General features: G+C 36.7%; 1 protein-coding gene across 15 annotated transcripts in view; it reads left to right on the top strand.

Annotated features, from left to right (window-relative positions):
- Positions 1 to 15603, top strand: part of ELF2 (E74 like ETS transcription factor 2) — a 78761-nt gene that overhangs the window by 51671 nt on the left and 11487 nt on the right. For 11 of the 15 annotated variants that reach the window (XR_004955011.1, XR_004955010.1, XM_016154054.2 and 8 more), the window contains one exon: positions 15182 to 15295. Coding sequence is in view for 13 of the 15 variants with exons in the window: in XM_016154054.2 (XP_016009540.1) it covers positions 15182 to 15295 (114 nt within the window). In the remaining 2 variants the exon portion in view is untranslated. Of the gene's footprint in view, positions 1 to 6206; positions 6496 to 15181; positions 15296 to 15603 lie in introns of those variants that run through there. The other 4 variants (XM_016154056.2, XM_016154055.2, XM_016154058.2 and 1 more) reach the window with 4 other exon arrangements.

Below are 15603 nucleotides of genomic sequence, written 5' to 3'. Positions count from 1 at the left end.
CCATGCCGCCCTGGACAAGCTTGATCCCATCTGATCTCAGAAGCTTCAGTAGGGTCTGGCCTGGTTGATACTTGGATGGGAGACCACCTAGGAAGACCAAGTGCTACAGGTGTAAAAAAAAAAAAAAAAGAAAATTTCTTGTCGTCGAACAGATGGCAAAATTTTAAAAGCCTGATCAATCTTTTATTGAAAAGAATGTGAGAAAAATGGGAACTCTAACATATCACTGGTGGAATTTTAGACTTATACAGCTATTTTGGAGAGTAACATAAAATAAAAAAATGCACCTATTCTGTGACCTAAAAACTCGATTTGTAGGTACATACTGTGGAGAGTCTCTAACCTGAATGCTTAAGAAAACATAGATAAGAACTTTTTGCAGCACTGTTTATAAAAGTGAAAAATGGAAGAAACGTTATTTTCCTACTATAGATAATTAGATGAATAAAATAGGGTAAATTCATTTACTGCAATACTTCATAGCATCTAAAAAGCATAGTTATATTTACTTATACCAGTATGGATAGAATATAAATCTTGAGTGAAAAAAGTAAATTTTAGAATGGCACATACAGTATAACGTCATTTATGTACCCAAAGCATGGAAAATAATGCTATGTGTCATTCTGGGAATATACATACACACATACATACACAAGCATAAATATATATATATATAAAACAAAAGTGTAAGAAATAGACCGGAAGAATATACGCAAATCTCATGTTAGTGGTTTCTTTGGAGAGATGAAATGCTGGAATGAGGACTGGAGGTAGTAGTCAAAGATGTTATCTTCACCTGTAATATGCTATTTTTTAGGTTAAAAAAAATAAAACCTCTAAGCATAAATAACAAAATGATAACAGTTCTGCGTAGTGAGAATGTAACTTGTTACATTATTATTTTTTGTAATTTCATGTATGTTTTAAATCTCTCTCAAAAATTGTGTATGAGCTGATTTCCTAAACTAGGAACACAGCTGACTCCAACTTCTAGCCTGGATGAATCTTCTAGGAGTGGCTGCTAGGATTTAGAGTCAGTGTCCTGCCTAGTATATATAAACCAGTAAGTGAAGAATCAGTAAGCTCAAGGAGAGTCTGGCCCAGGGATAACTTAAGTAAAATGCACTAAACATAAACCTAAACGAAATCATCAGTCTTAAAAATAGTACGTACTGGATCCCTACTCATCATAGGGTTTTCACGATCTATAAAACAACTTTGGGAAGTCATTGACCTCTGTGAGAGTCTTAAAATAGCCGTGGCCTTTCTCAGAAAAATCTATAGTTCTCTAACAAAATTTTACCTTTTTCTACCCCCTATTAAAAATCCATGTCTTATGTACACTTTTAAACATATAAATAATTTAACTTTCCTGGGTAGAGTCCAAAATGTAGCATATACCTACTATTCTCTAGCTTCATTTATAGGCAGTTTTGTATATCATACTGCCTCTAAGAATTTCACCTGTAGTTGGGGTTCTGTGTGAATTGGAAAGGCTTAATTCTTTTCTTTTGTCACATTATTTAGTACTGTTAGGTGCCTACAACAGAAACTTGCTCAAAATAAGTGCTGAGTAATTATTTGTTGAATAAATGAATGAATACGTGACTATCTTCATTTTAGTAATATTCTACTATTTTATAACATTTTATGAAACCTTAACCATTAAATAAAACAGAAGTATAAAAACTGCAAATAGAGAATTAAACAGTAGTATAAAACATGAAATAATTTTTTTCCTTTGTAAATCTATAGACTGCATTCCTATACCTATTATGTATCTTGATTTCAGCTTGTTGTCCTTGATAGACATATTTGTCTTATAGCTTGGTTTCCTTTATCACTTTTTTTTTTCTCCTAAACATGCCTAACACACCTTTGAATTTCATTGTATCAGAAAAGCTTAGACTGGCCTCTTCTTACTGTTCTCCCACCATTCACTGCTCAAATCTCTTTTTCATTTTTTTTTAATTTCTCATAGACACTTAACGTTGCTTTAGTTTTTGACATTAAAAAGCAAAGCATCAACCATTTTGCAATTTAAAATTAATAAACAATAGTAAAATGGATTTACCGTTTCATCCATTTTATAACTTCCAAGTTTTATAGATGAAAATTGTGTTGTGGAGTTTTTGACCTTGAAATTATCAATAAGGTGTGACTTTGGTCAAATTATTTAACTTTGTGGGGCCTCAGTTTCCAGATGTGTAAAATGAGGGCATTGGACTCAATAGGCGGTTCTCAAATAACTCTACTATTGGTAGATAAAGAGCCGTTATTACTAAAATAGGAAATTGGCATCCTTTTCCCAAGTTAGAGAAAGATAACATTAATGGATAGAATGTCTCTTCCCTTTGATTCCTGCCTATAATTTTTTAAAAACTTTCAAGCCTGTTTTGCCCTTTGTACTAGTATTTGATAGAACACACAACTCTGTGTTTGGTTTTTAAAGTGTACTATATCTCATTCATGGTAGAAACGAAAAGAGATCATGGTGTTCAAGTTCCTTATTATTTGAAAGCCTATAAGTGATGTCTTTAGGCTCCTTTCCAACCGTAGTATTTTGAGATTCTGTGTACTAGATAAAGAGGAAACACAAATGAGTCACCAGGGTAAGCTAAAAATAAAAACATTGAAATTCTATATGGTATTGGAAACAATTGTATATTTATATATCTCCCAATAATTTTTTCCACCTTGGTTGCTATGGAACCATAAAATCATTCCAATAGCAAGGGTATCTAATTATTTTTGGTTATATTAGACTTTAATGATAATGATTATATTGTGAAGTCCGTTTTCACAATGGGAAGGTTGGAGGATGAAAGACTTGATGCCCAGACTATAAAGAATTAAGAAATGGAAAGAACTGCTCAGGACTGATTCTGTAGTTCTAAGTTAGAGGTCATTTACAAACTTCACTCTTGTCTTTCTTTATTGAAGCTGTGAATGGGACAAGTTGAGAGTTTCAACTGTTCCTTCCTTCTGCATTCTCTTTTGCTAATTAACAAATTATTCCAAATTTAGCAGCTCGAAACAACAATCACGTATTATATTACACAGTTTTTGAGGTTAAGGACTGGGGAGTGCCTTACCTGCATTGTTCTAGCTCAGGATCTTTCAGGAAGCTGTAGTCATCTCAAGGCTTGATGAGAGCTGGAGATTCTATCTCCTAGATAGCTCTTCACATGACTGTTGGCAGGATGCCATTGTTCCTTGCCTAATGGGCCTCACCACAGAGTTACTTGAGTATATGCATGACATGGGAGTTGGCTTCCTATGAGAGGGTGACACTAAAGGAAAAGATCGAACATAGAGTTTCTGAAGTCACACACCATCACTTCAGCTTTATTCTGTTTGTTAGAAGTGAGCCATGAAGTCCAACCCCGCACTCAAACGGAGAGGGGAATTAGGCCTCGCCTCTTGAAGGGAGGAATATAAAGAATTTTCAGACAAGAAAATCCATAGGTACTAAATGCATCACAGCAGATAAACAGGCCTTGTTACTTTGGTGGTTGGGGAGTGTTTGAGAGTTGGAGGTGCTTGGGATCAATTCTTGGCCCTGCCTCCCATTGATTCCATGGCCTCAGTCAGGGAACCTTAGATTTCTCATCTACAAAATGAGCACGATAGTAATATCTATTCCATAGGAAGGTAAAGAGGAATAAGTGGAAAAAATGAAGGTAAAGCTTTTAGCACAGTGGCATTTATTGCAAAAGAATTATCTGCTATTTACCTTATTTTTTCCTGCTAGGACACAGCAATAACTTTGATACAGGGGATGCCTTTCTGTATTGTTATTAGCAGAAAACGAATTTGATCTGTAGTGCCTACCATGTTAGTCTACCTATTCTTCTTACTCAGCTTCTTATTCTGCTTATTAACACCTGCTTAATCTTGAAGATGAGAAATGCGGATGTGTGTGTGATGTGCATATATACACACATGCACGTATATACGTATATTCTCATATTACATGCTTTGAGTCATGTTGTATGGAAGAAATACATATAGATTTAAATCCTGCCACATTTATATTTTTAATATTTTACCATGTTAAAAATTCTTCAAACACGTTTTTAATACAACAGTCCCTCGAATGCCTTGTTTCCTTAGGTCATGCTTTGGAAATGAAATTCCTGGGTCAGAATATATAAAAAACCTCTTTCAGACTCTTGATATATCATGCCACATTGCTTTCCTGAAAGTTTGTCTCTATTTATATTTCCAGCAGCATACTATCCTTAGTCGCTATTCCTGGTATAGTATTATTGGTCTCTAAAAAGTATTGGTAGCTTTCGAAAGCCTAGAGTAGCAAGATATAATTCCATTTATAATAGCATGGCAGAATTTCATTAATGTATGAGAAATTGTGTTTTTATAAGAGCTTTAAATATATAGGAATATTTTCTAGTTCTGCATTAATTTCTGTTATAGACACATGCATATATTTTATATATGTGTGTATATAAGTATTATGCAAGAATAGATACAGCTTTTGTTCTCTTGGAACTTAAAATATAAGGCTGACATGGATATATAAAATTAAGAGGCGCAGAGAGTAAAATACACACATACACACAACTATTCACTTAAGATATATCTCAAGATATAGATAGTAAAAGTTATGTATCAGGCTTCCTTCTTGAGCCAAATTTATGTGTCACCTCCAGGAAAAAAACCTTTCACTTCTATTACTCTCTTCTAAATACAGTACTTGAAAAACTACTGATTGGTAGCAGTGGAAATTCAGATTTGTTGTAATTTGAAATGATCTGCCTAAAGCCAGCAATTCTTAGTGTTCCTTTTCATCGCTGACCTGGAAACTGTCTGTTTAAGATGCTGCCTATCAGAGGATGATCCTTATTTTAAATTGACTAGAAATAAAAAATAAAAGTTACCAGTCATACAGTTCCTTTTGTCTAATAGGTGGCAAGTTTACCTAATTCAAGAAAGAGATCCTTATTCGATTTAAGGGGAGTGGTACTTTGGAAATGGCCTCAGGTTCTGTTTTGGAAGGGTGGGGATCATGGCGGTAGGTCTAAGGGAAAGGACCAAGGGAATAAGTATTTAGAAGAAATGACAAAAAATAGTTATGAGCTATGTAAATTATGAAGTTGGCACTGACACGTTGGGCAAACATTTACTAAATGATATTGCATAATACTAGTGGAAAAATAATTTTTCCTCTAGATTATCATATCAGCACAGTTCACTCAATTCGGATCATAAAAATTATACTTTGTTATTTTAAATTTTAACTGCCAAATCTTTGTTTATTCAGCAAACACTTATTGAGCACTTATGGTATAGGAGGAACCATTTTATGTAAATTTTGTGAGGAATAACTTTAAGGCAAATTGTTTCAAAACATTTTTTATATTATAAAATTCTGAAACCAGGGAAGCATATTTTGTTTTAATGAAGCCTTATCTGAGTCATTTCATTAGTTTGATTTTTTGTGTTAATAAATTTATAGTCACTGAATACAATTTATCTCCCTCTTCTATTGTATTTTAATGTGTACCTTATTTGTAATAAGGTTTAGTTTCTATCAACAAGATTTTAAAAAGTAGACGATGCTGTAAATACGTATATATGTTCCCAAATGAACCAAATAGAGAGGACACATGAATTTCATGACTAGCAAACTGAGGAAGGGTGAGCTAGTCTAGAGGTAGGCATGTTCTGTTTACTTACAAATGCCTGTTTAGTGTGCCTTTAACAGAGGGAAAAGGACGCAGTTGGTTTCTGAGAGTAGTTGGAAGCGCCTTACTTTTCAAGCACAGCTTTTAGAATATTTTGTGGGTATGACTTTTTTTTTTTGGTTGGTATTCCTATTCTGAAGTGCAGCTCTTTCAAGCAAACGGGGGTACATGTTGCATAAGGTCTGAAACGGCCAAAACAAGTTAAATAGCCACCTTTATTTACAGCTGCGGGACTAGGTATTTCATCTCTTCCAGGGAGAAAATCTGATTAATGGCCCTTTTCCAGAGTGGGGACAATTGAGGACTTTTCTTCCGCAGAGCGTGAAATGTGCCTTTTCCTGCCGAGGGGCCCTGCCCTGGCCGCGGCCGCCGGGGCGCCTTCCAGCCTCAGGTGTCTCGCCGCGGCCGGGCCGCTCTCGGGGCGGGCGTCCGGGACTTCCTGTCTGGGCGCGGGGCGGAAGGATCGCGTTGCCAGCCGAGGCGGCCGCCGCCGCCGCCGCCCCTGCCGTTAGGTGGTGGGGTTTCTCAGCCCCGCGGCGGGAGGCGGGCCGGCCTCGGCTTCCTGTCGGAGGACGCGCAAGGATCCGGGCGTCGGAGTGTGTGCGAGTGCGTGAGTGTGTGTCGGTCGCACGGCGTGTCTCCGGCCGCGGGTTCCGCCTCCTCCCCTGCCGCTGCTGCTCACGGTGTAAGTCAATGTGAAGCAGCAGCTCCAGCCCGGGGATAAACATGGCGACGTCTCTGCATGAGGGACCCACGAACCAGCTGGATCTGCTCATCCGGGCTGGTAAGGACAGGGGAACTTTTCTCCTGCGCATCAGCGCTGCAGGAGAAGGGTGCACAGAAGGCAGGTGACTCCCCTGTGGCGGTCAGCGCCGGGGGCACAGTGTCCACCTCAGTCACTGGGGCGGCCGGGGGAGAGGGGGGTAGTGAATGAAGTAATGGAGGCGACGAATCAGGAAGTGATCACCTTGGAGAGTAACCTGCCTCGAATCCGGCGCTGTCGCTTCGGGGTGGGCTTGGCGAGCAGCGGCGGCAGCTGCCGGGCGGAGCGCCGGCCGCGGCGGCTGGAGGACCGAGCCGCAGTGAAGTTGGGGACTCGGGGGCGGGCGAGTTGTGCGCTTCACCCTAGTTGCTGAGGAACCAGGAAGTGAGTGAGGCTGTTGTCTCCCGGCTGCGCCTGCCACGCTGTCTGGCCGGAGAGGCCGCTGCTGCCCGCGGTCGGGGGCGGCGGGCGCCGCCGGTGAACGCTCGCCACCTTCGCCCCGTTCTCCCCTCAGACTTGGTCCCCCGAATCATGACTTCCGCATGGACGAGACAGACCCGGGCCATGTCCGGTAGACCGCTACCCGCCAAAAAAAAAAAAAAAAAAAATCGCTCTGACCCTCCTTCACATCCCCAGCTCGTACGGGCTCAGGAGTAACGGTCCGGGAAAGGGACACTTGGCGTGGAGTGGCCCGGGCTGCTGCTGCGCCCAGCGGCCCGCCTCCCTCTCCGGCTTTAATGGGTGGCTGTGAAGAAGTAGGTTTATGCCCCTTTCCTCGTGGGTTGTTTTTTTTTTTTAGGAGGGAGAATGGGTAGGACACGGAATATCTTGTACCCCTGACCTGGAGCGTTGCGGCGTCAGAGAAGAACGTTTATTTTTGTAAACAGTGGGTGAATGTGAAGGAGTGGGGCGACGGGAGGGAGTCTTGGCCCTAAGGAAGTCTCAGCACGGAATTGCCCCCTCTCCCCTCCCCTCCCCCCCAAACCTCCCACCATAGCGGAAGCGCCTCGGAGAGGACAGAACGGACGGGATTGACAGGCCTCCGGTTCCAATCTCCTCGCCGAGATGTTCCAAACGAGAACGTTGATTTCTGGGGGCGGGACTCCGGGCCCGCGCTGGGCCAATGAAGATTGGGCGGGAGTGAAGCTGACAATGTACGCATGGAATTGGAGGGAAGAGGAGTGTAAACACGGAAGTGGCCGAGGGGGTGGGGGATGTGCAGCGCCACTGCTGCAGCGGAAGGGCACGGACTTAAGTTACACAGAAAAAGCAGCTTTACTTAATAGCAGACAGCGCGGTGAGGGCCCCGAATCGATGTAGCAGAGCTCGGATCCTATTTACTTACTGTAGTAATGAACATACATGTTCCTTTCCCCGGGTTCTGTTTCATAGCGCCATCGAAGGGAATTGGGGAATAGTCAGCGAAGAGTAATGCTGTGAAAGATCTTACCCTCTGTTTTTCATGCATTGTTGTTTGGGTAGGGAACGTGAAATTAGTAGCTTGGTTAGTGAAACTGATTCCGCTCGTTTGGGGGAATCATAAACACGTGTATCTCTAGCAGAAGTACTCTTAAGTTCAAATAAAGTCAGGAATACTAAAATCGTATGTATTGTATAACACATAATGAGTGACCAGCCTTTATTCTATAAAATGTAATACTAAACGTTTCAAAGGTCCCAAAGAAAAATCGCAGTTTTACTGAGTCGTGATTAAAACACATTTGACAGTTACTTTCTAATCAGAGCAAGAACTTAAATATTAGTAGTAAATAAGAGGCAGAGTACAAGGAGTACTCTGAGGCAAGTACAAGAACTTGGTTCCTTTGTGTATGTTCAGTCTATTAATAACATAATATGAATTAAAGAATGGAATTTTGGGCTTTATATTATTGTTTGGGTTAGTGCTATTTCTGAGTGTTAAACATGTACATTTCAAGAAACGTTTCCAGTGGTTGTGAAAGTACCAAGAGAACCTTAGAATAACCCTTGCAGTTAGACTTTTAAAAATATTGTAGAGTGGAAGGCTTACTTTTGTCAATGGAAGATACTTTTTCATAAGCTTTTGGAATTATCAGCGAAAGTGAATGTGACCTGTAAATATTTTGCTTGGAGTGGTACATATAGTCTACAGTTTGAAAATACCAAAATTTTATCTCCCTTCATTAAGGGTATTTTTTTTTTTTTAAAGTTAAATGCGGATTTCCAGCCCTAGTGCGTTTCTTTAGTGTATACAAACCTTATGTCGAAATTTCCTTTATAGCTATAATGTCTTGTAAAGAATATGTTTTACGTATAATTGTTTTCAGATTATTTCCTCAATCATGTTCATGTAATCTGAAACTTCTTTACAAGCCCTATTTAGATGGAAACTTGAGACTGGTTTGCTGATTTACCCAAGGTTTATTCGGTGAGTTAAAAGTTGGGGAGGAAAGGTGGTCCATAAAATAAAAAACTATGGATCTAAATTTTTATTGCTGCTCATTTCCAGTAACATTGGGAGAGTAGTTTGTAATGTTTGTGTTTGTAAAATGTACAGAATGATGCCTTTTTATTCCCCTTTTAATGAGGGAAGTCATCAGGTGATAGACATAATTCTTCCTCACAAAGATTTTATGGTCTAATTTTAGAGACAGATGAAAATCTACATAATATATAAATATATAAATGTTAATATAACTACAGTGATTGCTATAATAGGTTGATGATTACTGTAGAATGACTGATACTAATGAAAACTTGTGGAGGAGGTAAGCTTTAAGTTGAATATTGTTAGCATAACTATTTCTAAGGAAGAATAAAGCACTTAATATTGCCCCTACTATTGTACAGGAAGGTATTAGAGGCTATATTTTTGCTTTTATTTTCTTTCTTTAAAGTTGATAACTATCAGCGTTAGCTTCAGCTTCAGTTATCAACATTTATGCTGTCAGAGGAGTTTGAGCAAAGAATGAAATAAGTAAGCTTATTTATTAAAAATCACTTTTACTTTAACATACAAAATATTTACTTTTCCTGGCAACATGATATATGAGAAAGAGCCTTAACCTTTAAGTCAGGACCTGAGGATCTATGTCTAGCTGTCACTAAACTAAGCTCTGTACTAGTGACTTAACCACTTTAGTTAGGGCTTCATCCGGATTGAGTAGGTGATCTTTAATAGCTTTTCAAGTTCTAAGATTATAAGTGGCTCAGAAATATTTAATGGACAGTGAAGGCTTCTCTTGGATTTCTTTACATTACACCATGTAAGTGACTGTGTGTAAGGTTGTTATGTAATTGGAGGTTAATTTCTCTTTAAGCCAGTCTTTGTGCCAAATTGGAACTTGAGGCCATGTCTAGATGTTGCAAATGACTATGATATAGTGTATAATTTAGGCTTGCTTTCTCTCTCTCCATATATATAAGTTTTATATGTATAACAAGGAAAACGAATGTTATCGTTCTTAATATTTATGTGAAAGTATAGTGTACATATGGTCTCAATTTTCTGGAAAATTTTCAATTTAAAATATTCTGCCTTATTCTCAAGTGTACTACTTTCTTCTTCTTTTTGAGACTTGAGGAATAGGGTCACCAGAAGTTTTGTTCTACCTTAATGTAGTTATTAAATGAAGGGAGAAAATTTTCTGGAAATTTAGACTAAGTATTTTTACTGACAAAACAGTGTGTCTAGTTTGTCTAAGTTCATCATGAAATTTGAACTTGAAAGTCTTATTTCTCATTTACTATATATTGGAACATTTAGTATCCTGAAAAGATGATCAATTTGAAAAAAAGTTAGGATATGAAAAGATGAACCATGTGTTGAAATAAAACTAGAAGAATGGCAGTATTGAAAAAATGTACTTGAAAGTGCATATAAGAAATTACTCTTTAGAATTCATTGCATTATTAGACTGAAATTCATATAAAAACTGAGTTAAAGAGTAACATCAGTGTGTAGTCAGGATAATTCAGCATAAAACAGTGTCCTTTAGAAACAAATTTGGTTGGTGGAGGGGGCAGTCAGGAGAGTGTTCTTAATAATTTTTTAAACTCTCTGTGTTATCTAGAGCTTCAGTATTCAAAAGGATGCAAAGAAATTTATGAAAAGCTTTAAAAAATCTTTCATTTGTAAGTGGTCAAAGTACTGTGTGCTTATGGAAATGGAAGCATAATTTTTCATCTGTACACTGATGTTTGTTTAGAAGCTAAAATTTACGAAAACAGGATAGAATTTGGGTGTTTAATTACATCTGATAAAAAATTTCAATTGCGTTTCTTAACTAAAATTTCTGATCTGGAGAGTCTGGGAGTCTGAAGTGAAAATTGTTTTCATAATAATACTAAGACATTATTTACCTTTCCACTTTAACAAATATTCAGACTTGATATTGTAAAAGATTTGAATGAAGAAGCAAATACGAAAGTTCAGCTGTTTTCTACCATGTATTAAAAAGATTTGCGCAGGTGTAAAACAAAGCTACCCTACTGAATTTTTTTGTTGTTGTTATAGACAGGTTATTTTCATAGAAACATCTTTAAAAGTATTGGGTTTATTGTTTTAAATGAACTAATAAATATTTTAAAGTTTTCTTAGATTTAATTTCAAGTAGGATATCTATACATAAGTTTATATATACAAGTAAAATCTCTGTGGGCCTCAATAATTTGGGTATAAAAGGGTCCTTTTATCAAAAAAGCTTGAGTATAGCTGAAATACAATTTTACTCTACACTTTTCAGTACCTGGCCACTAGCCACATGAGGCTATTGAGTATATGAAATATGGCTGAGAAACTGCATTGTTAATTTTTAAAAATTTAATTTAAACATAAAAGCTGAAGCAGTGGAAAACATATTGATTATGTGTTGAAATAACAATATCTTGGATATGCTGGGTTAAACGGAAGGTAATAATTTTACCTTACTTTTTTTTAATGTGGCTACTGAAAATTTAAATTATATAAAGCACGTCATATTTTTATTGGACAGCTCTACTTCAGAAAATAATTTTATTCTTTCCCTTTTAAACTTTATAGTGCAACTATGTTGATTAGAAAGTCAAAGGGGAACGTCTTAGACCTTTACCTTTTCTCCCTTTTCATTGCATTCACTTGTATTCTTCACTCACCTGTTACATTATAGCCTTGGGGCAGAGGATAAGCTGTGGTAAGTCAGATGTGGTAGTTGAATGAGGACCTTGTGATATTAGTTTATGGTCTTGCTTGTAGGGGAATACTACTGACATCTAATGAAGTGTTTTCTAATTTTTTTTTCATTCCTCTCAAATTCCTCTCAAATTAAATTGCTATTAATTTTTATTTTTGACCTTAAGAACATTGTTATGAACTAAAGCCATTGCCAGCATTCTCTTCTGCAAAGCTGAGAGGTATGTGTCTTGTCAGACTTAATTACCAAGTTTGGTATTTAGTAACAGCTGTTGAATGAGTCTGAATAGTCTTGCCATACTAACACCAGTTGATTAGAAAGCTAGAAATGGAATAAGAAGACTCTTACCAATAGTAAAGGAGGATACAAGCAAATTTAATTTTTGGCACTATGATCAACATTTAAAAAGTTTTGAAATTTATTTGGTATACTTATTTCTTCAAGGAATATTGACTGGCAGCACAATCTACCTACTGGTAACTAGAAAATATCTGTCAGATTACTTTTAGCTTTATTGTTTCTATATTTAAAATGAATCGCGTATTATTTTCTCCTATATTTTTCATACACAGGCCTAGAAAGACACCGGTAAATCAAGTTTTAAGAGAAAAGGAATTTTCAGCCTGCACTTATAATTTGCTCACTTTGGTTGCACAGCACTGTTAAATTCATGTTTATTCTTAAGAATTGTGCAAAACTTACTTTTAGTTTAAATTGTATTTGAATTATTGAACAGAACAAAATAGTATTTAAAAGTTTTTTTTTAAATTACAGAAACTTGACGAGGAGAACTATTTCTTCAATTTCTGTTATCAGAAACCACTTGTTGACTTATGTCAGCAAAAGAAAAGTAAAATGAGATAGTGCTCACTTTTATAAAAGGGTTAATAAGTATTCTTGGCAACTGTCATAGGTACATTATTGTACTACACTTGATCTTAGTCAAAAGGCCAAGAAGCAGTGGTACATTATTGTAAATTGATATGGGAGTTTGTAGATGTTCATTTTTTTTCAAATGTGTTTAGGATTATTTTAATTAGTAAATTGACAAAAAATGAAATAAGCATCAAAAAGGAATCATTGCTTTCTCAATCAGTTGTTAGCTTACAGAGCAACTTTATGTTATTTTGCACCTTTATTTTGTTTTGACATATTGTACTTCCATTTGTGTTTTGATAGTCTCTGAACTGTTAGTATAAGCTTCATGAGGCCAGAGATCTATTCTCACTTGTATCTCAGGTATATAGCTTAGGGTCTGGCACATGGTAAATGCTCAACAACTACATGTTGACTGCTCTGTAGAGTATTAGATCTTCTGATTGATACTTCATAGAGAATTGATACATTGAAGTTTTTTCATTATTGAATTTAAAGTATGAATAAGTTTTCTCCTTTGTGTATATTTTATTTGCTTTACTCTAAATATTAAATATTTCTGGGAAATAACATAGATAATATGTTGCGGTTAGAGATATGAACATGAAAATAATTTCCACTGACATAATACGAAATCATGGTTTTGAAAATGTACCTCAAACTATGTAAGAACTCGGTAGCATCTGTTAGGCAAATTTTATTTTGTTTATAACTTTAAAATCTGATAAAATTGTTGCTGTATTATCAAAAACTTGAAGCTCTGATTTTAAAACGTGGAGTTTTTAGGGTGTGTCTTAATACAATTACATAAGGAATTACTTTACCCAGGATGGTTTATTAATAGCACTTTGGACAACAGCTAAATTACAGCACAAGCCGACTTTAAAGAGAATGAAGTTCCTAGACTAAATTTTAAAAACCTGAGAATTTGTTTTCTAGAGTTCTTTGGTGTACATGATTATCGTAGGGAGGTACTTTGAAAAAAATACTTGAGAATGTTAATGTACTTTATACTGACTAATACTAAGTTTCTTAAAGTAGAGCTGGAAGGACTGGTTGAATCCTTTGCTTCAGTGAAGCTGCAGATAAGAGTAAGCAGGGTCACCTAAAGATAGATTTACTTAGAGGTTTGGCTGCCTCTCTGGAAGCGTTTAGCTTTGAACAGATTTCCATAAATGGAAAGAGCAACTGGAGAGACCCAGTACCTTGGTTGAGAGTGTGGATGATGTGCAACAGGTGGTAAAACAGTCACTGGATTTTTTTTTTTTTTTTTTAATAAATGCTCTCCAAATGACTGGTGTTTAAGGCCAAGGCTTTAGCGTTTGGTGAATTTCGAGACTTAAGTGAATTTTCAATTAAAAGTTCTTGGAAACAGTTTTAAAAGATTCATATCTGGAAAAAAAAAGATTCATATCTGTAGTATGTAGAACTTGTGAGTTTGTAATATAGTGTTATGGAATTTGTGTAAATATTTCCTTTTAGTTTCTTTAGAGGACATTTTGAAGAAAGACTATCAAATTAGAAACTGTTACATATTCATGTTTCAGAACTTCTTACCAAGTAAAACATTCAGTATTTTAAGTCAGGATGTGTAATTAATGTATCATTAAGATACTAAGTTTGTGCTTGAATTGCCAGTTTTTCTCTAAGTCAGTAAGTCAATTTTCCCGAAGTTGTTTGTAACTTCAATATATAAGAGAGCTACTTGGATGTAGATTGTATGAAAAGTCTATGTTAGGAACTGTAACATATAAAGATGAATTAAGATAGACCCCCCTGATCTCCAAGAGCTTATAATCTTATAGGAGTGATATGGTGATAATTTCTTAATCACCATTTATTGAATTCTTATCTGCGTGCTTGTTTTTTATGGGAATTGCCTCACTTAAGTCTCACAGCTTTATGAGGTAAGTAAGTAATGCTCCAGAGGAAACTGAGCCTTACGAGAAATTAAATTGCTAGCCTCAGGTAACACACATTGCAAGTGGCAGAGACTAGAACCCAAGCTGTTGGATGTGGAATCCCAGACAACTGTTTTATACCTTACTGTTTCACACATAATTTAATCAGACGGTTACAGAAGGTGGTAAGATAAGAAAAGGCTTCATGGAAAAAAACCCAACAACACAGCAAATCCAGTGAGGTCCTGAAGAAGAGAGCAAGGTTATTGTGAAGAAAATTCTCAAGTGCTTTGGTGTTAGAACCACTGTACTCTCATGCAGGAGGGTCCATAGGAGTTGAACCAGTTCATTATATTAACTTAGAAATATGTGTTTCTGATTGATTCTGATAGGTATTACCCCTGATTTTAGTAGTAGTATATCAGAATATATAATTGACCATCTGCCTCCCCTCCTCACTAGGTTAGTTTTGGCCTAATATTTATACAGGGTTCCATCTAAGGGTTTTCCTTTGTCTTCCTTTGGATAAGATTCAGGAATTTCTCAGTAATTTCTAATCAGTCTCAATACTTGCTTTATAATGAACATTCATTTTGCAAAGTGTGGATACTAGAGTGTTTTGTGTTTAAATTATTTCTGTAAATAATTTACATAGACTAATATGTGTCAGTGGCTTAGTCAGACAGAGTTGATATATGTTTATTTCTTCTACGGTAATGTGTTTTAATTTAGTAACGTGTCCAGTGCATTTTTAATTGACCAGAGCTTTTTTCTCCCCAGTGGAAGCATCAGTTCATAGCAGTAATGCGCACTGTACAGACAAGACAATCGAAGCTGCTGAAGCCCTGCTTCATATGGAATCTCCTACCTGCTTGAGAGAGTCAAGAAGTCCTGGTGTGTGAACTGTTCTTTTTTATATATGCATCTGGAATGAAATTTTTTTGAAAAAGTACAAGAGGATTGTTGGTGTTCTCAAGATGAGTACCTGTGACAGCAATAATTAATCTTTGTCAAAGTTCCCAAGTCTTAAATACTTAGTTTTCATAATAAATAATAAAGGAAATGCCCATCAGAGACAGAGAAATGTTCGATAAGTTGCTATTTATACTATCATGTCTTATTTCCTTAACTGTGAGTAAATCACAAACCTTTGTACAGCAGTCCTTACGGGAATGGCAGAGGGGGTAGTTGCCTCCCATAAC

The sequence above is a fragment of the Rousettus aegyptiacus genome, unplaced genomic scaffold, assembly GCF_014176215.1.
Source record: "Rousettus aegyptiacus isolate mRouAeg1 unplaced genomic scaffold, mRouAeg1.p scaffold_m13_p_16, whole genome shotgun sequence".
Taxonomy (NCBI): Eukaryota; Metazoa; Chordata; class Mammalia; order Chiroptera; family Pteropodidae; genus Rousettus; species Rousettus aegyptiacus.
The sequence above is the reverse complement of the archived record's forward strand: the minus strand, read 5'-3'. Positions and strand labels throughout refer to the sequence as shown.